Source organism: Phaenicophaeus curvirostris, chromosome 28, assembly GCF_032191515.1.
Source record: "Phaenicophaeus curvirostris isolate KB17595 chromosome 28, BPBGC_Pcur_1.0, whole genome shotgun sequence".
Classification (NCBI taxonomy): domain Eukaryota; kingdom Metazoa; phylum Chordata; class Aves; order Cuculiformes; family Cuculidae; genus Phaenicophaeus; species Phaenicophaeus curvirostris.
In genome coordinates, this window is record NC_091419.1 from 3,758,315 (window position 1) to 3,782,815 (window position 24,501).

General features: G+C 54.9%; 2 protein-coding genes across 6 annotated transcripts; both read left to right on the top strand.

Annotated features, from left to right (window-relative positions):
• The first annotated feature begins 251 nt into the window (after positions 1-251).
• Positions 252-14,184, top strand: MIER2 (MIER family member 2). 5 transcript variants are annotated; one of them, XM_069878075.1, is made up of 14 exons: positions 252-446; positions 826-912; positions 1,758-1,845; positions 2,554-2,702; positions 3,393-3,578; positions 4,627-4,750; positions 5,399-5,508; positions 6,177-6,246; positions 7,095-7,261; positions 8,009-8,090; positions 8,191-8,285; positions 9,090-9,193; positions 10,446-10,582; positions 11,354-14,184. In XM_069878075.1, exons 1-14 carry the CDS (start codon positions 438-440, stop codon positions 11,827-11,829), a joined length of 1,884 nt encoding a protein of 627 aa, XP_069734176.1. In that variant the 5' UTR covers positions 252-437; the 3' UTR covers positions 11,830-14,184. The 5 variants fall into 5 exon arrangements, with proteins under 5 accessions (XP_069734176.1, XP_069734174.1, XP_069734179.1 ...); XM_069878073.1 differs by having other exon boundaries at positions 255-446; positions 9,090-9,217; XM_069878078.1 differs by having other exon boundaries at positions 260-674; positions 9,090-9,217.
• Positions 14,185-17,621: 3,437 nt separating this feature from the next.
• Positions 17,622-22,999, top strand: PLPP2 (phospholipid phosphatase 2). Its single transcript, XM_069877959.1, has 6 exons — positions 17,622-17,776; positions 20,122-20,273; positions 20,743-21,020; positions 21,479-21,536; positions 21,669-21,845; positions 21,927-22,999. The coding sequence occupies exons 1-6, from the start codon at positions 17,725-17,727 to the stop codon at positions 22,062-22,064; spliced, it is 855 nt and encodes a 284-aa protein (XP_069734060.1). The 5' UTR covers positions 17,622-17,724; the 3' UTR covers positions 22,065-22,999.
• The last annotated feature ends 1,502 nt before the right edge of the window (positions 23,000-24,501 follow it).

Here is a 24,501-nt window from a genome sequence, read left to right on the forward strand (position 1 = left end):
CCAGGGGAGGTTCAGGCTGGACATTAGGAGAAAATATTTCACAGAAAGGGTGATTGGGCAGTGGCAGAGGCTGCCCAGGGAGGAGGTGGAGTCCCTATCCCTGGCGATGTTTGAAATACGGGATGATGAGGTGCTGAGGGTCATGGTTTAGTGATTGATAGGAATGGTTGGACTCAATGACCCGGTGGGTCTTTTCCGATGTGGTGGTTCTATGACTCTATGAGGTGAGTGGTGGGATCCTGGCAGCAGGAGAGCAGGGAGGGAACGTGGGAATAGCAGGGGGCAGGGGAAGGTGGTGGGAATGTGTTGGTTGGGATTGGGAAGTTGCCTCGCTGAGGGTCAGGTGGGCAAAGGGAATTGTGTCTGGTGCCAGGCTGGGATGCTCCTGCCTTCTCTCCTTGTGAGTCACGGCAAAACGTGATGGCCATCGCACCACCATGCTTGTGGTGAGTGTTGCCATTGCCTGTTGGGTTTGACATGTCCTTAAAACATTCCTGTCCTGGCGTAGCGGTGATGGTGGCACATCCACCCTTCATTTCCGTCATGAGGTCCTTGGAGTGACCACGACGTGGGAAAAGGATGCTGGGAAGATGTCAAGGTAGCTGGTTGCTTTTGCCACAGGAACACCGCTAGCTGAGACAACTTCTTTTGGATGGCAGGGCTTTGCATTCAGGGTATTTCAGTTTTCTGCAAGGAAGGGTCTGTCTGGCCACCACTGTCCCATCTGGTGTGGTCTGGTCTTGGCTGCTGTCTTTGGTGGAGCACCAAGGTGCCATGTTCTCTGTACCAAAGCTTTACTGCAGTGTGTTGCCGTTGCTGACACAGGTCTCTTTCTCCTGGGGAGATCAAGGAACCATCCCTGTCTCGCAGAGGTGTTTTGAAGTGCAAAGCATCTCTGGTGCCATCACAATAGTGGCTGAGCTGGGCTCTGGTTTTCCTGAGCCTCATCCTGAAGTCCTGGCTCCAGTGACTAAGTGAACTTGATGAGCAGCGCTTCTCTGTGCAGCAGCCTAAGGAGCAGCAGCTATCGGGGGTTGTTTTCCAGACATCCTGCTCCGTGAACACCTGATTGAGCACTGAATGCCAGAAACCCACTGCCTCTTCTCCGTGTCTCCCTGTCTCACCCTCTCCCGCCTTGCTGGTGCCACTCCCAGCCGTACCAGGCTCCTTTGCTCCTGCTCAGCTCTAGATTTCTTTGCTCGCCCCTCCGAGCCTCCTGCATGCAGCGAGGCATCAGGGAGAAGCCAGCACATTGCGGCTGGGTGATTCCCTCTCTAAGGAGTGGGGCAGTTCATAGCCATGCTGTCTTCTGACAAGCAGGATGTGTGTTCAGGATAACAGCTTAGGGTCAAAAATCCTTCTACAGGAAAATGTAAGCCTTAAGGATATGAGACATTGCACTGGTGCGAGGATAAATCGTGGAGTGCTGAAGACAGAAACGATGGAATGGAAACACCTCCTTGTGCAGTTAGAAGCTGAGGGGAAGATGATGAGTGGTTGGACTCGATGATCTGGTGGGTCTCTTCCAACCTGATGATTCTATGAATCCAGAGGAGAGGAAGCCTGGAAGAGCTGTTAAAGACACTTGACTGGAGCTCCTTATGCACGGTGCAGTTTGTGATGCTGCCCTGTGTGGGTTTTGCTAACTTTTGCTTTGAAACAAAATTACTTGCATTTGCTGCTGGGGTTGAGTGGCTGGGGGTGCATTGCATATTCAAGGAAAGATGTCTCAGCTGTGTTTTTCTCTTTTCTTGAAGGCCTCGGTTGGCCGGCAGAGCCCGAGGGTGGTACCATACCCAGCCCGCAGTTTGTGTCCTGGAGAGCCTGGCCTTCCGAGTACAGCAGGTACCCACAGTTTAATTATTCTTCTGTATGTCTGTGTGGTTTCCAGAGGAAGCGAGGCTCCAGAGATCACCATTCCCTTTCCTTCCAACATCTTCTGAACGTCTTGGTTCGTTCCCTTGCCATTTGACAGAGGAGGAAAGTCTTAAAGATGCCAGAGATCCTACCAGCATCCCTTTTCCTGTTCTTGCAATAAGGGGTGATTATCCTCAGTGCCTCGGATGAAGGGAAGGCTGAGTGTGCATTTGCATGTTGTGGCACTAGCGAATCCAGTCAGGAGAGGCACACAAACACTCCGAAAATCCTCAGATGCAGCTTTTAGTCAGTCCTGGGACTTAAATGTGCAGACAACCATGCAGTTTAGCACTCTGACTCGTGTTCTCCAGCCCCACCTCACTCTTCCCTACCCCATCTCTTCCTCTGGCTTGTGATGGCTGCATGCACACAGGGAAGGGTCATCCCAAGCTGTGCTGCATGTGAAGATTTGGTATAGGGTCATAAAATTATAGAATTGTGAAATAGTTTGGATCGGAAGGGACCTTAAATCCCATCCAGTTCTACCCCCCTGCCACGGGCAGGGACACCTTCCACCAGATCAGGTTGTTCCAAGCCCCATCCAACCTGGCCTTGGACACCTCCAGGGATGGGACAGCCATGAATTCTCTGGACAGCCTGTTCCAAACACTAATATCCAACAACTTCTCCCTGCAGTTGTGTCAATGGGCTCAGCCGATCACCGACTGAACCTAGCAGAGATCCTGTCTCAGAACTACGGCGTACGGGAGGAAAGGGAAGAAGATGATACTCAGGAGAAGCAGAAATCTATAGAGGAGCTGGAGAAGAGTTTCAGTGCCTCTCAGGTAATGGCAGCAGGGGATGGGAAGGGAAATTACCTGCTGGGTTTTCTTGTTTGCTTTAATAGAACTGGTAATAAAGATCATTGTGAGAAACTCTCAGCTGGCAGCGTATTGGGTTTAGGTCCAGCTGTCGATGGGTCTCAGGTTTGAGTTTGGACAGGAAGGAATTGGTGACAACAGGTGAGAGCAGTGAAGTTTGGAGCCTTCCTCTGCCCAGCAGCCTCCCTGATGGGTGGTTTTTGCTCACCAAGCTGCAGAGGCTTCAGCTCTGAGGTGTGTGCTGCCTATTTCACAGCAGAGGAACGTGGAGGTGAGGTGATTTGCTCCTGCTGCAGTGGTCTCATGGAACACAAAGCCTTTTCCTAGTTACAGAGACTGTCTCTTCAGCTCAGGCACAAGATACATACAGTAATTTGCTCCTTCCCTTCCTCTATAAATACAGTTGTGCTTTCTGGTGTTTCCTGACCACCATGAAATCTAATATGAAAAATAAATATCTTTGAAAAATGCACTTGACTCTATTGCTTTGGAGTGGAAGTTCCTGGCTTCTCCAGATCTTGGAGAAGAAGAGGAGATGGTGGGTCCTGACACACAGTGCCTCCTTCCTTACACAGCTCTTCCCGAGGCCGTTCAGAGACCCTGGAAGAGCAGAGCTGCCTTGACTGCCTCTGCCTGTCTCTGTGTTCACTGCAGCTGGTGCTGTACTTGGTGATTGTTCCATTCCTGATGAAGCTTTGTCCTCCTCTCGCTCAGAGCAGTGAAATGCCATTTGAGGAGCTGCTTGCACTTTATGGCTATGAGGCATCCGATCCCATCTCGGAGCAGGACAGTGAGAGCAATGATATTACTCCAAACCTCCCAGATATGACTCTGGATAAGGTAAGAGCAGCTCTCTGCTTGGGTGTGTGCTCAGTTACTGTGCTGTCCGGGAGCTTGAGACGTCAGGTGGGGTTTGACTCATGCAGGGAAGGGGCCTGCCAAGTTCCAGTGTCCCAGCAAAGAACACCAGGTGCAGGAATATGAATGTAGAGTTTAGAGGAGGCTGGAGAAAGGATTACTGTTTTTAAAAGACCACTGTAGAAACTGTTCCTGGAATTTGAGTCACAAGTCTTTGCATATACATGTGGATCTGGAGAGAGTCATTGAAGGTTGGTATCTTCCCAGCTGAAGCTATGGCTCCTCATGTTCATAGAATCATGGAATGGTTTAGGTTGGAAGGGACCTCAAAGCCCATCCAGTTCCACCCCCTGCCACGGGCAGGGACACCTCCCACTGGATCAGGGGCTCCAAGCCCCATCCAACCTGGCCTTGAACCCCTCCAGGGATGGAGCAGCCACCACTGCTCTGGGCAACCTGGGCCAGGGCCTCCCCACCCTCACAGGAAACTATTTCTTCCCAAGATCTCATCTCAGTCTCCCCGCTTTCTGCTTAAAGCCATTCCCCCTCATCCTCTCCCTGCACTCCCTAATCACGAGCCCCTCCCCAGCTTTCCTGGAGCCCCTTTCCGTACTGGAAGCTGCTCTAAGGTCCCCCTGAAGCCATCTCTTCTCTGGGCTGAACAACCCCAACTCTCTCAGTCAAAGTTCTAGCTAAAGTCTTTAGAAAGCCTTTTATTTTACTTCCAAGTGAAAAAAAAACCTTACTTGCTGTAAGTGGAGCTCAACAGAAAAGGCCGCTGGCTTGTCTTCTCTCTGGCTCCCAGAGGAGCCACTCTTGACACTTACGGAACTGCTTCTAGGAAGATAATCTAGGGTTGGTGGGGAGTGTGAGAGGAATTTATCTTTGGACAAGCTATGGGAGGGTGAGGAGATTTGTGGATGCGGCCACCCTTGGCAGAAATGCTTTACTTTAGGCCTCACACCCTCCCCCCCCCCATATATTTTCTTTAATTTAAAAATATTTTTCGCTTTCTTGTTGTTGTTAAAAGGAACAAATAGCGAAGGATTTGCTTTCAGGGGAAGAAGAGGAGGAGACACAGTCTTCAGCTGATGATCTGACCCCATCCGTCACATCCCACGATGCATCGGACCTATTCCCAAACCAGCCTGGCTGTATGTGTGGCTAATTTCTAAGTAATTGTTTTTCATTTGATGTGGTGTGCAGGATGGGGCAAGAATGTTTTGATTTGTCACTTAGTTGCCTGACATCAGTTTTTCCACTGTCCTTCTGGGGGCTGCAAATCCGCTCGGGTGCCAGCGGTGTTGCTGAGCGCTGGTCAGGACGTGATAGAGCGTAGATGAGTAGTGGGAGGAGAGGAGAGAGGTTTTGAGCTTTAACTGTAACAGTGAGAAAGCAAGAATTGTTTTACTACCTGTAATTGCAGTCTGAAAGACGAGGAGCCTGCTCTGACATCTCTAGAAGTTAAATAATCCAGTATTACTAGTGGTGTGATATATTATGGCAGTTCCTAAATGCTGGAATGCTTGGGAAGCTGAAGCGTGTGAGAGAGACTCGGTGTGAAGTGGTCTTAATCCCCGTTTTAACCCACAGAATGAAGGGGTCTGTGCTCCCCAGAGCAGGGCAGGCGTGCAAATTCTTTTATTTAGAAGGAGAAAATTAAAATAGGGACAAGTTGTCACTGCGCACCATGCTGGAAGTAACTTTAGGACAGAAAATGAAGGGAAGGAGAGGGAATGTAGAGCAATAAGGGGGAAAAAAACCCCATTTCATAACTACAGATCTTTTCCTTTCCTACAAAGCAAACAGCTTCCTTGCTGATGAAGACAAAGAGCCGTGTTCATCTCCCTGTGCTTCCTCTATGGCTGAGGATTCAGAGGAGGATTCCATCCCATCCAATGACTGTAAGAAGGTAATGATGTGAGTGCATTGGGAAACGGAGCTAATACAACACATCTGAGGAAAGCACAACTCCGGGGCACTCTGATATTTCCCCCCAAAATGTTGTTTCATTTATTTTCCTTTGCTCAGCACCTTGTGTTACGTGGAAGGTGATGGTAGGTGTAGGCTACGAGAGGGCCTTTTAATACATGTTGGAATCCGTATCTGAAATTATTTTCTGCTTCAGATATGGAAAACGCTGCTGTGCCTTGGTAAATTAAAGCTGCAGCCCGTAGCCCTATAAAGGTGAAATGCTCTGCAGTATTCCCAGCAGGATTGACTGAGGGGAAACCAGCACAAAAAAGAGAGGAGCAGACTTCCAAATCCATCCTGTTTGTGAAGGTTGCAGGAGAGCTGCTGCATTTCTTTATCTCCAGCCTTAGCTGTTTGCCATATATCTTTAACATTAAAACTATGTAAATGCCTCAGGTTCCCGAAGTATCATCTGGCTGGTAGTAAATCTTTTTAGTTATCCTATAAAACAGTCCGAGTTCCCTAGAAGTAATAGTGACGGTGGGGACTATCAATATATAAATCGGCCCCGCGGTGTCATAGCCCCTAAATCACTGATTACACCTCAGAGCCAACGTGGAGCATTTTCTGTTCCGATTTACCCTCGTTTCTGTGCTGATATTTCAGGAGATCATGGTCGGACCTCAGTACCAAGCCACTGTTCCCATCCTCCACTTAAGCAGGCATGGTGAAAAAGGTAAGGCAGCCTGCTCTGCGTGTCTTGTTTGGATAGAATGATGGAATCATTAAGGTTGGAAAAGACCTTCAAGATCATCCAGTCCAACTGTCAGCCCAACAACACCATCGCTACTAAACCATGTGCCGAAGTACCATGGCCACACATTTTTTGAGCACCTCCAGGGATAGAGGTTGGTTTCTTCTCCCTGGAAGCCAGAGACAAAACAAGGGGGAATGGCCTCGAGTTGCACCAGGGGAGATTTAGGTTGGTTATTAGGAGGAATTTATTTACTGAAAGGGTTGTGAAGCATTGGAAGAGGCTGCCCAGTGAGGCGGTTGAGTTGCCATCCCTGCAGGTGTTTAAAAAGCGAGTGGATGTCATACCTGGCGACATGGTCTAATGGTGAGCTTAACAGAGCTGAATCCATGGTTGGACTTGATGATCTTAAAGGTCTTTTCCAACCAAAACCATTCTATGAATCTACAGGGCAGAAGAGTCTGTTCCTCTGCTTATAGAACCAAGTCAAGCATAGGGATTCTTAGTTGCCGTGATTAATGAATCAAAGGAACAATCTTTGAGAATGTGGTAACGACGTCCTTGTCAACCAACCCTTCTGAAGAAGTGGAAGCAAGCTGAGCCTGTGCTGAGGGCTCTAAAAGTGATATAAAGAGTATGAAGCTTATCTACCTCCAAAACTGGGAACGGGAAATGCAAAGAACCACTCTTTGCATGGGTGGTTGTCAGCTCTAGTGCCAGGCTGGGGTACCACGCAAAGATTTCCTTCCTCCTCCAGTTTCTCCCATGCACGTCCATGCAGACCATTCCTCAAAAGCAGTAGAATTTCCTGTTTGATTAGCTTATTTCAGTGCTTTTTCTTTTAGCCTACGAGAACGAAGACCAGCTGCTTTGGGACCCAAACGTGCTCCCCGAGAGAGAGGTGGAAGAGTTTCTGTACTGCGCAGTGAAGCGGCGGTGGGAGGAGCTGTCTAGCAGCAGCCTGCCCGAAGGAGAGATGGTGAAGGACAATGAACAGGTAAGTGTGAAGGCTTCTCACAGCCCACAGAAACGCTAAGGGCTCTAGTGTAAGAGCACAGCGTTTTCTGTTGAGATCCTGAGTGAGAGACCCACTTAAAAGAGAGTGAGACCCCGCTCCTCTGAGCTTCTGCTCCTGCTTCGTGCCCAAGTGCGAGCGTGCTGCTCAGCTGCAGCCTCAGGAGGCTGTGCCTTTTTTGGGAAGACTGGAAAAGGCTGTAGTGGATGGGACCACAGGCCTGTCCAGCTTGGTATTTTTCTCCCAGCACAGTAAAGGATGTTTGTGCAAAGCCTGTAAGACTGGGCAGGAGGAGAATGGATATTGTTTTGACTGTATTCTTGCAGTATCCTAAACTCTCAGAGCCAGAGCTTGCAGCAGGAACATCCTTTCGGACCTGTCCTCTATGGCGTTGTCTAGTTTCTCTCTCAAGCCAGGAGGTCAAACATTTGGCTGAGAAGCTTCAGAGCAGTTGTGTTTCCTCGAAGCCAGCCAGGTTAGATCCTCACAGTGAGCCTGCAGGAGCAGAGGCACACCTGAAATCTGTGGAGCTACTCTTGGAACTGCATCTCAGTCCAGGGGTTTGCTCTCCAGTGCCTGGAAACGTGGAGTAGTCTGTGCTGACGGCCAAGCTGAGCTTAGTGGCAAAGTAGCTCCTGGGCAAACTGAGTTTTATGAGACAGCTGGACGGGGCGGGTCGTGGTGTGTTGTGCAGGTAGGTGCCATCAATAATTTCTTTCTGCTTCCTAGGCTTTGTATGAGCTGGTTAAATGCAACTTCAATGCAGAAGAGGCACTGCGGAGGCTACGGTTCAATGTGAAGGTCATCAGAGGTGAGAAACTGTCCTATCTGGTTTCTACCCCAAACATCAAGGCACGTGTAACTCCTACTAGATCCTGTACGCCTCCAACTCCTCTTTTTCTCTGCTGTAGATGAGCTTTGTGCTTGGAGTGAGGAAGAATGTAGAAATTTTGAACATGGCTTCAGGGTCCATGGGAAAAACTTCCATCTTATTCAAGCAAACAAGGTAAGGGCGCTCACCCCTGTGTCCCACTAAGACAAAGGGAAGGAGGCACTTGCATTTGTTCCAGAGGTACGTTCTAAGCCTCGGCTGATGCAGGAAGTTCAGGACTGCCGATTTCCAATCCCAGGCTTTGTGTTGACTCATGGTAGCAGGTGACGGGCTGTTCACTGCCCTGCTCTGCCTTATTTTCCAGGTGGGAGAAGTCACAAACAACACTGACCTGCATGAGTGATGTCAGTTAATTACTGATTAGCCCTTTCTGGAGTCTCAAAAGTTCTTTCCAAACTCTCAGCCCTTGCAGTACTTCTGTGAATGAGTGAGTTGAGCATGTGGATGTTTTGTAAAGTCCCCTGGGGTCCTCTGGAATGAAAGATGCTGTCGTAGGGAGAGCTGGGCCCAAGGACATATGCTGCTGTGCTGGGAGTTGGCAGAACCAGAGAGTCCAGTTCTACCGCTGATTAATTGTGGGCATGTTGATGCTGGCCAGTGAAAATGGATGCAGGTTTGCTGTCTTGATGTTAAGTGTGCTACTGGAAGCGCAGGAAAGTCCTGCACGGATGTACTGTGTGTGAACCCACACTGGGGTCTGCAAGAACGGTTGTGCGCTGTGGGGAGTTCTTTCTCTGGCCGAGTCCCACCTTGGAAATCTCAGTATGTGCTTCTGTTCTGCAGCATAGATGTGTCCATAGCAATAATATAAACTACTGTAATGCACTTCACTTTCTGTGCTGATTAATCGGGAGAATAGCCCTTGCTCCATGAGATACATCTTGACGCCTGCCTTTCTGACAATGTTTTTCTCCTCAGGTCCGTACTCGGTCAGTAGGCGAGTGTGTGGAGTATTACTACATGTGGAAAAAATCAGAACGCTATGACTGCTTCACTCAGCAGACTCGTTTAGGAAGGAAGAAGTACGTCCTCCACCCTGGAGCCACGTGCGTGGAATATTCTCACACTAAAATTAGTAATATTAACCTCCCAGTGAAGATTCCTGCTGCAAAGCACCTCTGCTTAAAAGGCCGCGCTTTCTGCTCTAGAAGGTTTCTTGGGTGGGAGCATGGAGGGGCACGTGCTGAATGTTCTCGGAACATAAAGAGTGCGGGGAGGGAAGATAAGGCAATAATTTGCTTGGGGGTGGGCTTTCTTGTGTCAGAAGATACTGTTTTGTTTCAAACAAATGCAGCAACAAATAGTGAGGCTGGGGTGGGAGATGCAGGGCTGATCTCGGCAATTAATGCAGTTCAATCAGGTTTTGGGAAAGGAGCTTTTTAAGCTTAAAAAGACGCTGTTTCTGGTGGTTTGGAACTTAAGTTAATTTCTTTCCCTCCTGCCACCCTTCGAGGCAAATTCTTCACTTTGAAATGTATGCTAATTACAGAAAATACTTTTCAAAAAGCTTGAAGCTGAAATGTTTCAGAATCCCAGAATGGTTTGGGTTGGAGGGGACCTCAAAGCCCATCCAGTCCCACCCCTGCCATGGGCAGGGACACCTCCCACTGGATCAGGGGCTCCAAGCTTCATCCAACCTGGCCTTGAACCCCTCCAGGGATGGGGCAGCCACCACTGCTCTGGGCAACCTGGGCCAGTAAAACATTTCTTCCTCAGGTCTCATCTCAATCTCCCCTCTTTCAGCTTTTGAAAAGTCAAAATGAACTACTTAAGTTGTATCAACTAAAAACGTTAGATAAAGTTTTAGACTTTTTATGCTGATGCAAGATGGGAAAGTACCCAAAATCTCAAATTTGCCTGGGGTGGGCAAATATTTTCTCATCACTTGCTCTTTGCTGGCACGCTGACATTGTCCCAACCCACTGCGGTCACTCTGTGAAGGTGGCTGTTCCTTGGGGAGAGCATTTGACTATTTATTTCATGCTAGAAGGGGCTGAGGCTCAGAGAGAGCTGGTGGGAAGAGCTCTTTATTTTGGAAAGCTCCACAGCCCATTCTGGTTTATCACAGACTGATCTTACCATGCTGAGTTCACTGCGATCACCTCAGCGCAGTCTAAACTTTGCAGACTAAGGAGGGACGGGCATCCATTCTGATGAGCTCTCTGCAGTCCCGGTACTTTATTTGTTGATAGGTTTTAATCACCATCATGCTTTTCCCTGCCTGCATCCTTCTGCTTAACAGGTGGTGGCAGTGCTCTCTGTCTTTGCCCACAGGGATTTCACCGACAATGACTTGGATGGGGGTGAAGTAGAAAACGCCAGTCGTTCTCGGAGCTCCCCACCGATTCCCTCTGCAACAAGCTGCCTGGATTCTCACTTTGTCCAAGATCAGCTGGTGATAGAGAGCACAGGTAACTGCTTTTTCTCTCTGCCTCCCTCCCTCGGCAGCAGAGAGCCTCCTTTGCTTTTCTTCTCTTGCTGTTATCCAGCTGTCACCCTTCTCTCTGCACCTTCTCAGTGTGTTCCTTTCTTCCTGTGTCAAATCCCAGCCCTGAAAAGGTTTTGGTTTGAGCAAAGGAAACTTGTCTGCCTCACTGGTAGTGATTTAGGAAGAGCTGTTCCTGCTTTGGGCTTGGAGAGGAGGCCAAAATAATTCATAAGCCTCAAAGATTTGCACTTTGGGCACTGATTGAGGTACTCCCAGTGCACAGACACACAGACACAGGCATAGGCAGCTCTCTGCAGGCTGATGTGAGGCACCAGAGGTCTCTTTCAGATGGAGCTGACTGTGAGAAGACTCAGGGAGCCTGAAATGGGTTTATTCCCTTGCTGATGAGGGCTTTGTGTAGGCACCTCCCAGGGTCTGTTGGCATGATGGGGTAGGACTTAGGATCTGGCTTATCTTGGAGTGTCTCTGTGAGATTTCCTTTAATTCCCATAGAAACACTGATGGCCTCCCATCTGCTGTCGGCATCGTGCCTTTCTTTGGTACAAGCTGGCAGGGATCTTGGTTGCTGTAATAAAGAAACATTTGTGCCATCAAACAAATACCGTTTTGATGAGGTGGGATTGAACTGGATTCTGGTTTTTGTATATTATGGACTCACTCGAGCTTTCTCTCTAACTTTTCCCAACCCTTTTTTGCTTTCTATCTGTCCCTTTTCCACGTTTCTGGCTTGTAGAGCCCCTGAGTGTGGAGAGCACAGCCTGCAGCCTCGGTAGCATGAGTGAATCGGGACAGGGCTACGAGTGCAGCACTCCCGTGGAGACAAATTGTTCCTTCGACCCCACGGAGGAGACGTCCTCAGGCTCCATCTCAGCTTCCTGCACGCGACACACAGTCAGCCCCTCAGGATCAGGGCTCTTTGCTTTGCCACCGACAGGACCGGGACTAGCGGAGAAGCAGGAGACGTTGCAGAGCTCTGGTGAGACGATAACCATGGACTTCACTCTCCCTGTAGACATTAACGAGGGTTTGCCTTTAATTGCTGGCCCTGTGGATTTGGACAGAGCCCCAGAGGCAGTGGTGGCCCCTGCGCAAGTGTCCTTATCGGTCACAGATTTTGGCCTCATTGGCATCGGAGATGTAAATAGTTTTCTGACTGCTCACCAGGCTTGCCCGGCGCCCGTGGCTCGGTCGGAGCCTTTGTCACAGTGAGAGTCTCCAGTCACAAACTCATCACAGACCCAGCAAGGACTTGGACCTGACTGAGTGAAACCCTGCAACTTCCACCGTTCCGCAGGGGCGGTTTGGAGCTATTGGTCAGAATCCGTCATTCCATCCTCCTTGATCCAAGGCTGCAGTGAAACCAAACGCCCGTCTGCTCCAGTTGTCTTCTGACAGTCACCAAAGCTGGGGAGGGGAGGGAAGGGGGGTCCATCACCCCCGCTTCTGCTGGCCACGTGTCGCCCCAGGAGAGCCCCTGCCTTTGGGACAGGGAGGTGTCCCTTGGTGGGGCAGTCTGAGGGCAGAGATGCTTTGAGAACAGGGATGTGTCCCTGGCACTTGAAGGGGCTGGCGTGGAGGGTGAGATCTGGAGGTCTGAGAGCTTAGGGAGCCCACAGGGAGCACGCTTCACCCGGGCTGCAGGGCAGTTGGCTCGCAGAGGGTGATGCCAAAGGAAAATGAGGAGTCTCAGCCCTTCACCCACAGACAGAGCATCACGATAGAAATCATTCTCCCCGTGCCCCTCCCAACAGCGATCCTGCTCTCTCGTGCTGTGAGCAGGAGGCGCGCCCACTGCCTTTTTCAAACCTCTCGCAGCTCTGCACGTCTTTCAGCTTGCTCTGCCACCAGCCACGGGTGGGATGGGGCCTGGTCCAGGCTTGGAGCATCAGGGCTTGGAAAGGGAGAGCGCAGGACTGTGTCCTCCTCACCATCCCTCATAGTGCTGGGCTCTGGAGGGCTTGTCCTGGCATTCAGGGGAGTTTCTAGACCCACAAAGCGATGCTGAGCCCTCAGAGGGGTGCGGTGCTGCTGCTTCTGTTACTGGCAGCGAGTGACTCGGTCCTTGCTGGCTGGGGAAAAATGCACCTGAAAACATCTGTAACTTCCCAGTTTGAATAAAGTGTTTGTCGGCTGTGGGAGGAGGCAGCACTGAGTCCCCAGGGCCACCAGTTCCAGGCAGGAGAGCACAGCAGTCCCCGTGTCACACAAAATAATCCCTCTGTTTTCTGAGAGGAAGCGTGTCTGCTCCTGTTCTCAGAGCTCCGAGGAGGAGAGGAGGGAGACTCCGTGTGGCAGCGAGGTGGGATGCCTGTGGGTGTGCTGGAGTCCGGAGTCACTTCAGTTCTCATGCGTGTTCCAGGTCTGGGGTGTTTGCTACTGGCTTAAATCCATGTGTTTTCCTTCCCCTTTCCCCCATGCAGGCAATGCTGTGCTGGGCAAGGCTCTGATGCTGATTTTCCTTCTTCCAGCCACTCGCTGCATTTGGGAAGGGTTTGAGTTGAGGTTCTTTGCTCGTTTTGGGGCTGCAGTGGGTGTGGATGATGACCAAAACCGTGACCCCAGATCCTCCTTTTCCCCAGCACTGTGGAGTTACAGTCAGCCCTGCAGTGGGAGCGCAGAGACGGCATCAGACAAGTTCCCAGGATGGCAGGATAACACCTTGTCTCTCATTTTCTAAGCCCGAGACTCATTTTGCCTGTTAGCTTTGTGCTGAGGTGCAGAGTCCAGGCATCCCCAGCTGCCCTGAGCAAGCATCGCGTTGTCAGCTGGATATGGTAACAAGAAATCTCTGCTCCGGCTGCTCCCAGCTGCTGGAAACAACTGATACAAGTGCCCGCTCCATAGTGGAACTTCCCAGGCTGCGATTCCCCTTTTCTGGGGGAGAGAGGAAGCTCCTGGGCTGACGGGAGAAGAGGAGGCAGGGTGAGAACACACAGACAGCCCTCCCAGGGAGGGCCAGGCCCCGGCCCCTCTCCTTCAGCCAGGACCGTTCTTAGTTTTCCCGAAACTGTTTTTTTATTCGGTTCATTTCAAGCCCTGACAAAAGGAGAGGGGAGGCTGGGGCTGGGGGAGGCAAAAATGTCCCTTATTTATGTTTTTCAGTGTTGTTTACAGATTCGCATGGGGTCTTTCAACGTGATTGCGGCGCTTTTTCCACGGAACTGTAAGGGAGAGGGGTGGAAAGGGCTGGGACAGGGAGGGGGAGTTGCTTGGGAAGGAGGTTTGGGTTTGGTTTTTGTTGGGGTTTTTGGTTTTCCTCCTTACGAAGCACATTTCACTTTGAGCCGCTCCCAGCGCTGGACTCTTCCCCCCTTTCCCTCCCAAGCCCTACACTGTGAAGTGATACTGCCTTGAAGACCCCTTGATGTTATTTATTTAATTAAAAACCTAATTTGAAAGTCAGCCAAAAGCCTGGTGTGTTTGGGGAGACTTGGATGTCGCGCTCCTGCGCCTCGTGATGGTGAAGTGAGAAGAGGGGTCCCTGCCTTTTCTGTCTGATCCTCTCCCAGCTGGGCAAGTGCTCCAGGGACAGGAGTGGGATCATGGAATCATGGAATGGGTTGGAAGGGACCTTAAAGCCCATCCAGTTCCCCCCCTTGCCTGTGCCTCTGGTCCAGGGCGGGGCTGAGGGTGGTTCTTGGGGTCCCTCTTTCATTCCCAAGAAGACTCGTTCCTCCATATCCTTTGAAATATCTTTTTTGTGCCCCTGCGTGAGGTTTCCAGGGCTGTGAGATCAGCAGGACCAACACCCTATGGAATGTTCCTCATCCCAGAAGGCTGCAAGGGAGTGGGGGGGATGTTCCTCTCTGTTTCCAGGGTGCGGGAAGAACGCAGCGACCTTGCGAGGAGGGGGCTTGGCCATCCCCTGCAGCTTGGGGGAGGCTGCTGTCCCCCTCTGGTGAGTCTCCAGGGAAAGGATGGACACAGAGGTGGGAAAAACCTCCAGCAGAGCAGGGGAGAAGGTCCTGGTCCTCCCTGCAGAGTGGAGCATCAGCATTGTCCCCAGGATTTGAGTCCCAGAACTCACCCTGGGGCTGAGACCAGCATCCTGTGGGACCTGCTGGAGAGCTGGAGTGAGAGAATCTTCCGAGCAGAGCTCAAACACCATCATGTCTCTCTACTTGGCACTGGTGAGACCGCACCTCAAATCCTGGGGTCAGCTCTGGGCCCCTCACCACAAGAAGGATGTTGAGGCTCTGGAGCGAGTCCAGAGAAGAGCAACGAAGCTGGTGAGGGGGCTGGAGAAGAAGAGGAGCGTCTGAGAGAGCTGGGGGTATTTAGCCTGGAGAAGAGGAGGCTGAGGGGAGACCTCATTGCTCTCTCCAACTCCCTGAGAGGAGGTTGTGGAGAGGAGGGAGCTGGGCTCTTCTCCCAAGGGACAGGGGACAGGAGGAGAGGGAATGGCCTCAAGCTCCACCAGGGGAGGTTCAGGCTGGACATTAGGAAAAATTTTTTCACAGAAAGGGTGATTGGTCACTGTCAGAGGCTGCCCAGGGAGGGGGTTGAGTCCCCGAGCTCTGCGCAGCAAGGCTGGGCTGTTGCTGGGAGAGGCTGGCGTCTCCCTGGCACCATCCGAGAGCTGCGGCACCGCGTGGGGCAAAGTCCTGCTCGCGGTGACCGCCCTGCGAGGCCAAGCTGTGCGGGTAGGGAGCTTCTGCACGGAGCTGCACACCCACAGCACGAGCCAGCACCACCCCCGGGCCGGATCCTGTCCTCACTGAGCTCCACGCTGCCACATCCGTGCCCCGATGATTCCCCGGCCTCGAACATTTCCATGCCAGCCACAACGATCCAGCCTGGTGCATTTCCACACCTCGAGGGTGGCTCAGCCCAGCCAAGGCTGGGAGCTGTGACAAGAAGGGGAGATTTATCAGTGGCTGGGGAGACTTTATTGCACCCCCCACCCCCTCCACAACATCACCCGAGCATCCCAAAGGTGCTGAACAACCTCCTCGTCTCCTGCATCCCCTCCACAACATCACCCGAGCATCCCAAAGGTGCTGAACAACCTCCTCTCCTCCTGCATCCCCTCAGAAATCCTGGACTGGGACGTCTATCCCCGGCCACCAAGACTCAGGACGTGCAGGATAAATCCAGCTCCAGCAACAGGGCTGTCGTACCGGGTTGGATTGGGTCACGTCGGGTCGGATCAGAGCAAAGCCACCGAGTGGTCCTGCCCCTCTCCTTAAATGCCAGGACAGCCCGAGAGGGTTTCCAGCTCTGCTGGTTTCCCACAAACAGCCTTGACATTCTCCGCAGGCCGCTCACCCTGCACTTAAATAAACCAGCCCAGTAGCTATCATTGGGGTGGTTTCTGTATTTATGTTTCCTTCCGTTCCTGGCCAGGAGTCGGGCCTGGAGCAAATAGCTGGGCTGCAGCCGTCCCCGCTCCGATTGGGACTTGCTGTGGGTCCCACTTTGCTCCTATTTCTGCTCCGATCGGGATTCCCTGTGGGTCCCACTTTGCTCCCATTTCTGCTCCGAGGGCCACCGTCCCCACACACCCCCAACCCCGATAGCATCGCTGGGATCCTGTGCTGCTCCCACCTTATCCAAAGGCTTGGGAAAACACCTCCTTGTACTTAAATCACAGCTGAAAACAAACACTTGCCTTCCCATGTGTTTAAATCCAACTGCTCTTCTCTCTGCTGGGTCCGAAGGCTCTGGGGGGGCTCCCCTTCTCCCCAATAACTACCAGCATCAGCCCCGTATCTGCTCCGCATTAAGCCGCCGATGCAGCCGGTGCGTTTCTGTGGCCGTATTCTTCCATTCTCAGATTTTTTTTCCCTTTCCTCCCCTCCTCTTTTTAGTTTCCTAAGAAAGTGGCTCCCAGATGTGGCTCTGCTCCCTTCTCTTTCTCCTTCTCCTCTTGCCCACAGGGATGAGAGGGGAGAACAGAGCTGGGGAGGGGGGACAGGGGGTACCGGAGCCGGGGATGCTGGAACGGAGAGAACCGGCTGGGGGGGTCGGGACTGAAGGGGACATGGAGAGGGGTGAAGGGAGCCGGGGATGCTGGAGAGGAGCCCAGAGAACCATCTGGGGGGGTCGTGGCTGGAGGGGACCCTTGCACATAGCACCGAGGGGGGTGAACGTAGTGGGGGGACAGGGGGTACCGGAGCCGGGGATGCTGGAGAGGAGCCTGGGGAACCGTCTGGGGGGGTCGGGACTGGGGGGGCCCCTCGCCCGCCTCACCAAGAGAGGTGAAGGGAGCCAAGGATGCTGGAGTGGAGCCTGGGGAACCGGCTGGGGGGGTCGTGGCTGGAGGGGACCCTTGCACATAGCACCGAGAGGGGTGAACGGAGTGGGGGGACAGGGGGTACTGGAGCCGGGGATGCTGGAAAGAAGAGAACGGGCTGGGGGGGGGGTCGGGGCTGGAGGGGGCACGGAGAGGAGTGAATGGAGCCAGGGGAGGGGGCAGGGGGTACCGGAGCCGGGGATGCTGGAATGGAGAGAACCATCTGGGGGGGTCGGGACTGGTGGGGCCCCTCGCCGGCAGCACCGAGAGGGGTGAAGGGAGCCAAGGATGCTGGAGAGGAGCCCAGAGAACCATCTGGGGGGGTCGTGGCTGGAGGGGACCCTTGCACATAGCACCGAGAGGGGTGAACGGAGTGGGGGGACAAGGGGTACCGGAGCCGGGGATGCTGGAGAGGAGAGAACGGGCTGGAGGGGTCAGGGGGTCGGGGCTGGAGGGGGCACGGAGAGGGGCGAACGGAGCCGGGGATGCTAGAGGGGAGCCTGGGGAACCGGCTGGGGGGGTCGGGACTGGTGGGGACCCTCACCAGCAGCACCTAGAGGGGCGAAGGGAGCCGAGGATGCTGGAGCGGAGCCCGGGGAACCGTCTGGGGGGGCTCGGGGGGGTCCGGATCGGGGGGGGGTCCCTTTCCTGCATCACGGAGAGGCTCGGGGGGGGGTGGGGGGGGGGTTAGTGGGGGGGTTGGACCGGAGGGGCCCCCTCCGCCCGCCCCCGGCCCGGAGCCGCCCCCTCCCGGTCCCGCCCCGCCCCGCCCCGTCCCGGCCGCCCGGACTTTAATTCCCGGTGGGGCCCGCACCGTCCCGGGCCATGTGAGCCTCGGGCCGAGCCCCGGGGCCGCCGCCGGCAGCGGGATGGAGCGCAGGAAGGTCTTCGTGGTGCTCGACGTGCTCTGCTTGGCCGTCGGTGAGACCGGGGTCCGCTCCCCCCTTTCTCCTTCCTTCCCCCCTTCTCCCTCCCCTTCCCCCCATCTCCCTTTCCCTCCCCCTCTCCCTCCATCTCCCTCCCCCTCTCCACCCTGTGTGTCCCCCCCCCAGTGTCCCCATCACCCCCAATTTGGCTTATTGAGCATCTTAGGCACCAACCCCCCCTTCTCACCCCTCTGTGTCCCCGAGGGGGTTAGGGGGTCACCTGTAGGACCCCCCCCATCCTAGTGGAGCCCCCGGAGGGGGGGTGGGGGGGGTGTTTTCACCGGGACGGGCACCCAGTGCCCGTCCCGGTGAAAACACCCCCCCCACCCCCCCCCCCGGGGGCTCGAGTGAGTCTAAAAGTGACGCCGAGAAGCAGCTAATTAAGACGGACTAAAAATAAAAGCCCAGGTCGTAATTCCAGCCTGGAATTCCGGCTGGGAGTTGCTTTCTTGGGGAGAGGCCGGTTCCTGTTTGGCTTTGGGTCGCTCCTTTCTTTTATTTTTGGGGGAGGCTTTTTTTTTTTTTTTTTTTTTTTTTTGGGGGGTGGGGGGAGGCTGGAATTATCCCAAAAGGAGAAGAGAGGGGTCGATTTGGAGCTGCTCAGCCTGTTGCCCCGTTCCCCCCCCCTTCCCGGTTACCCTGTTTCCCCATTTCCCCCCCCACTTCCTTCCCGGTTACCCCCTTATCCCCCCTCCCTTCCTTCCCAGTTACCCCCTTCCCCCCCCCCCCCCCTTCCCTTCCCGGTTACCCCCTTTCCCCCCCTGCTTCCTTCCCTGTTTCCCCTTTCCTCCCCACCTCCCTTCCCAGTTACCCCCTTTCCCTCCCCCCTCCCTTCCCTGTTGCCCCCCCCATTCCAGTTGCCCCATCCCCCCCCTTTTACCCCGTGTCCCCCCCCCAGGATGGTCTTGGAGCTACCGATTCTCAATCCTTGTTCCCTGGAAGTTGGGGAGAGGTGGGGTGGGGGCAGCAATTTGGGGTTCCTTATCATTTGGGGAGTACAGGAGGTGACAGGACCCCCCCTTTTCCCCCCCACCCCGCTGGAGCTCAGGGAGGAGGAGGAGGAGGGTGTGGGCAGGGCCAAAGGTGAGGAAGGAGAGGCGGAAAAATCCTCTGGAAAGGTGAAACCAGGAGAGGAGCCTGGGGATGAGGTGGAGTGTGGGGCGAGGAGGGGCTGTGATTTCCCGGGGGGGGCACCCCCTGAGTCCTGGGGTACCCTCAGCCCTGCCCTGGCTGCACCCCGAGTGGCTCCTTTGCTTGGTTTCCCTTTTCAAGGGATGATGGGAATGGTTGGACTCGAGGATCCAGTGGGTCTCTTCCAACCTGGTGGTTCTATGATTTGCCGTGCAGAGACCCCCCCCAAAAAGTATAAAACCACCCCCCTCTTTTGATCCTGGGGATGATCCCATCCAAGGCTGAGCTCCAGGATGCCCATGGCCAGGGTTGGGTCGTGCTGGGTGGAAAATGCTCCTCACCTCGACTGATCCAGCTGGTTGCAGCGTCTCCAGAGCCCTTGCCAGGAGGAGCTTGGCAGGAGCTTGGTTGGAAGCCAAACCTGGGCTGAGTTCCTCATCTCGAGGCGCTTGGTCCTAGCTGGACCCCTCGGAGATCATCATCTGGGGCCCTTCCTTGTGTAGAAGAGGGTTTCCAGATGCCTCTGCTCATTAATTATAATGAGCTTGGGTCCTACCAGGCTGAAAGACCTTGGGGAGCATGAGGGGAGGGTGAAAGATCAACCCCAGGCTCCTTGGGGAGGAGCAGGGCAGGCGCGGGGGCTCGGTGGGTGCCCGCTGGCGGCCGTCTCCCGTGGTATCTGGGCGCCGCAGGCAGCAGCGAGCTCCGATAGGACCTTATCTGTGGTGTGAGAAGAGGAGGCTGAGGGGAGACCTCATTGCTCTCTCCAACTCCCTGAGAGGAGGTTGTGGAGAGGAGGGAGCTGGGCTCTTCTCCCAAGGGACAGGGGACAGGACGAGAGGGAATGGCCTCAAGCTCCACCAGGGGAGGTTCAGGCTGGATATCAGGAAAAAATTTTTCATGGAAAGGGTCATTGGTCCCTGTCCGAGGCTGCCCAGGGAGGGGGTTGAGTCCCCTTCCCTGGAGGGGTTTAAGGGACGGGTGGACGAGGTGCTGAGGGACATGGTTTAGTGATTGATGGGAACGGTTGGACTCAATGATCCGGTGGGGTCTCTTCCAACCTGGTGATTCTAGGATTCCTCCTGCCCTGGGTGCAGTTGGCTCAGGACCGTGTCCCTCCCCAAGAAGCGAAGAGCAGAGCCCTGGGGGTGAGGGATGGGGAGAAACCGCGATGCCTTCCCCGCTCCTCACCTTTTCTCTGCCTTGCAGCGTCCCTGCCCTTCGTCATCCTGACGCTGGTGAACTCCCCGTACAAGCGAGGCTTCTACTGCAACGATGACTCCATCCGCTACCCCTACAAGGCGGACACCATCACCCACGGCCTCATGGCCGGGGTCACCATCACCTGCACCGTTGCCATCGTAAGGAAGCACTGTCCCCTATACCCTTTGGGGCTGGGACATCTTGGAATGTCATCTTCAGGAGCTGGGTCCCAGCATAACCCACCTCCAGATCCTGCAGAGCAGCAGGACCCTCGGGTTGAGCCCTCCTGGAGGGTCAGGAGGTGCCTCGGGGTGGTGAGACTCTCATCCCATGGGGCTGGTTCTATGTAGGGATGGGGAGAAACCCTCTGAGCTCCTGTGGGAGGAGGGCAGGGCAGCAGGACCCTTGGGTTGAGCCCTCCTGGAGGGTCAGGAGGTGCCTCAAGGTAGTGAGACCCTCATCCCATGGGGCTGGTTCCATGTAGGGATGGGGAGAAACCCTCTGAGCTCCTGTGGGGGGTGTGTACCAAGGTCTCCTTTGTCACAGAGCCAGAGTATCCCACAGCCCTGGTGCTGAGAGCCACTCAGTGGTCCAAGATCTTCACCCCTTGCCCCTTGGTCCCTGCAGATCTCCACAGGGGAGGCGTACCTGGTCTACACAGAACGCCTCTACTCTAAGTCGGAGTTCAACAACTACCTGGCCGCCCTCTACAAGGTGGTGGGGACGTTCCTCTTCGGAGCGGCCATCAGCCAGTCCCTGACCGACCTGGCCAAGTACATGATTGGCCGCCTCCGGCCAAACTTCTTGGCCGTCTGCAACCCGGACTGGTCCAAAGTGAACTGCTCCATCTACGTGCAGCTGGAGAACGTCTGCCAGGGGGAGAGCAGGAACATTACTGAGTCCAGGTGAGCTGTGGGGCCACCAGGGCACGTCCCCTCCACCTGCAGCCCCAGCTTGGGGATGATGCTCTCTCCAACTACCTGAAAGGAGGTTGTGGGGAGGAGGGAGCTGGGCTCTTCTCCCAAGTGACAAGGGACAGGACGAGAGGGAATGGCCTCAAGCTCCACCAGGGGAGGTTCAGGCTGGACATTAGGAAAAAAATTTTCACAGAAAGGGTGATTGGGCAGTGTCAGAGGCTGCCCAGGGAGGGGGTTGAGTCCCCTTCCCTGGAGGGGTTTAAGGGATGGGTGGACGAGGTGCTGAGGGACATGGTTTAGTGATTGATGGGAATGGTTGGACTCGATGATCCGGTGGGTCTTTTCCAACCTGGTGATTCTATGATTCTGTGGGGGGGGCTCGTGGGTGGTGAGGAGGGCACTGGGGGTTCGCTCTCATGGCCCAACTCCTCCTTTTTACCCCACAGACTCTCCTTCTATTCCGGTCACTCCTCTTTTGGGATGTACTGCATGATGTTCCTGGCGGTAAGTGCTGCGGGAAGGTGACAAACCCCCGTGAGCTCTGTCCTTCCAGGCAGAGGGATGCCCTGAGCATCCCATCTTCAGGTGGGTTGGTGCCCTCTGCCCTGGATGATTGCTCCTCTCTTCCCTGCCCAGCTCTACGTGCAAGCCCGGCTGGTGGGGAAGTGGGCTCGGCTGCTGCGTCCCACCATCCAGTTCTTCCTCATCGCCTTCGCCATCTTCGTGGGCTACACCCGGGTGTCCGACTACAAGCACCACTGGAGCGACGTGCTGGCCGGGCTGCTCCAAGGAGCCCTCATCGCCGTCCTCATCGTGAGTGTCCCCCACCGCGACCTTCTGCTCTGCTGCCGGAGGGGTCTCCAAACTCTCTTTTTTTCCGTTGGTCTTTTCCAGGTCCGCTACGTCTCCGACTTCTTCAAGCAGCGTCCCCCGCAACCGTGCAACGAGAAGGACCCCGAGCGCAAGCCCAGCCTGCCGCTCACCATGAGCGACCCCGACCGCAATCACTACAGCTACCGGGGCGCCCCGTGAGCCGCAGCCCCGCGTGCCGGACTCCACGCCTACCCCTCGCCGCGCTCCGCTCCGGGCACGGGGGACGGGGATGCTGGCTCTGTGGGATCCCTTGGCTCCCTGGCTCCGATGCCCTCTCGCAGGTACCTGCGGGACAACCCTTCCCAGCTTTTCTCCTGGCTCTCCGTGTCTGCGGTGCCTCTCTGCTTGCTGGTTCCCAGGGATGCCAGTGCCCTGGGAAGGGGAACTCCTTGCTCGCCTTGCGCGGGAGTCGCGCTCCAAGGCTGCCGTCCCGGCTCTCCGTGTGACGGGAGGGAGGGGAAGGTGGCACGTGGCGATGGATTTCTCGGCTTGGCAGCCAAGAGCAGGCTCCTTGGGAAGGCTGAGGCTGCCTGGGCTAAGTGTGTGTTATCCCTGTCAAATTATCCAGCCTTAGGAGCGCAAATCCTCCCCAGCACAGGGGGAGGAGGACGGCTGCTGGGCTAGCAATATGGTTTTGGGAAGGATTAAAGCAAGCCAGAGCTCTTCTCTGTTACTCTGATTGCCTTTAAAAGCAGCCCTGGCTGCCAGCAGCTGCTGGGAGCGAAAGGGGCACGTGCGGTTTTATTCCTCCGGCCGTGCTGGAAGCGAGGGCTTCGTGCACCCTGCTTGGGGTGAAGAGGATGCTTTAACCTTTGTCTCTCCTGCTGCAGCTTCAGCTGATGCTTTTGGGGGCGCGAGGGGGGGAAGGGGAGCAGCTTTCTGTGGTAGAGGGAAAATAAATGGGGATGCGGAGCTGGGTGCAAGACTCCAGCCTCCCTGGGAAGGTGGGGAAAGGGCCACGGAGCGGTCCCGGCGCTGACACGCAGCTGCCTCCGGCGCTGGAGCGCTGCGAGCCTCTTTTTAAAGGACGTGCGTTTTCATTACGATGTGTTTTTATAAAAAGATGGTTTTTAAATTAGATCATCCTTAAAGAATGTCTGTGTCAGGCCTGGTCTCTTTCTCCATGGATGCTCCTGGCCTTGGAGTCGATGGACTGGAGTGTTTAGGGTTCCTTTTTTTTTTCCCCAAGGGAATGGGGTCCGGAGCGTAAAATTGTGGAATGGGTTGGGTTGGAAGGGACCTTAAAGCTCATCCAGTTCCAAGCCCTTGTGCCATGGATGGGGATGCTCTTTGGAAGCAAAGAGAGTTGGCTGGGGGGGCTCTGGGGGCTGCTGAGCCCCCTCTCCTGGTTGAGTTGGGGAACCTGGACTTGCTGATGGGACAATGAGGGGCGCAGCGGAGTCCTCGGGGAGGGAATCCTGGCAGGGATGGGGTTGGTTGGGCTCTCGTCGCCTGCTCTGATGTGAAATGTGGCCTTTGGGGGGGGATGGTCCTTGGCCGGACGCCCCTTTGTGAGGGAGTTGAGCCTTGGCCAGCGCAGGGCTCCGAGACCCATCCCGGCTAGATCCTGTCCCAGCACTGCCTTCGCCCTGACCCGAGGAGCCTCCCACACTCTCCAGCTTGGGAGGGTTGAGGGGGGAAGGGAAAGTAGGGAGAAGCTCTCGGAAAAAGTGACGTTTTGTGCCTTGCAGCTCCCTTGGCTGCTCCGGCAGCTGGAGCTGAGGGAAGGCAGAGCGGCAAGGGAGCCTCGGCTGCCATGTGGAGGGTTTGGGGTAGGGACAGGCAGCAGCTCTGGGCGCTGCGGGGCGGCGATGGGGGGCACAGGGAGGCAGCTCCAGCAGCCCTGCTCAACTTCAGGCTCCAAGTCGACGTTGGAGGCATTTGTGTTCTGCCCATGGTGGTCACTGGGATGGCCAGAGGTGACCAGAGCTGCTAGCACGGCACGGGGACCCTTGAGCTCCTGGCTGCTCCTCCAGCCAGGCATGAGGTTTAACAAGGCCAAACACCGGGTCCTGCACTTGGGGCACAACAACCCTGAGCAGATAGAGACTAGGAGAAGGACCTGGGGGGGTTGGTTGAACATGAGCCAGCAGTGGCCCAGGTGGCCAAGAAGGCCAATGGCATCTTGGCTTGGATCAGACACGGCGTGGCCAGCAGGGCCAGGGAGGTTCTTCTCCCTCTGGACTCGGCACTGGGGAGACCGCTCCTCGAATCCTGGGGTCAGTTCTGGGCCCCTCACCACAAGAAGGATGTTGAGGCTCTGGAGCGAGTCCAGAGAAGAGCAACGAAGCTGGTGAGGGGGCTGGAGAAGAAGAGGAGCGACTGAGAGAGCTGGGGGTGTTTAGCCTGGAGAAGAGGAGGCTGAGGGGAGACCTCATTGCTCTCTCCAACTCCCTGAGAGGAGGTTGTGGAGAGGAGGGAGCTGGGCTCTTCTCCCAAGGGACAGGGGACAGGACGAGAGGGAACGGCCTCAAGCTCCACCAGGGGAGGGTCAGGCTGGACATTAGGAAAAAATTTTTCCTGGAAAGGGTGATTGGGCAGTGGCAGAGGCTGCCCAGGGAGGGGGTTGAGTCCCCTTCCCTGGAGGGGTTTAAGG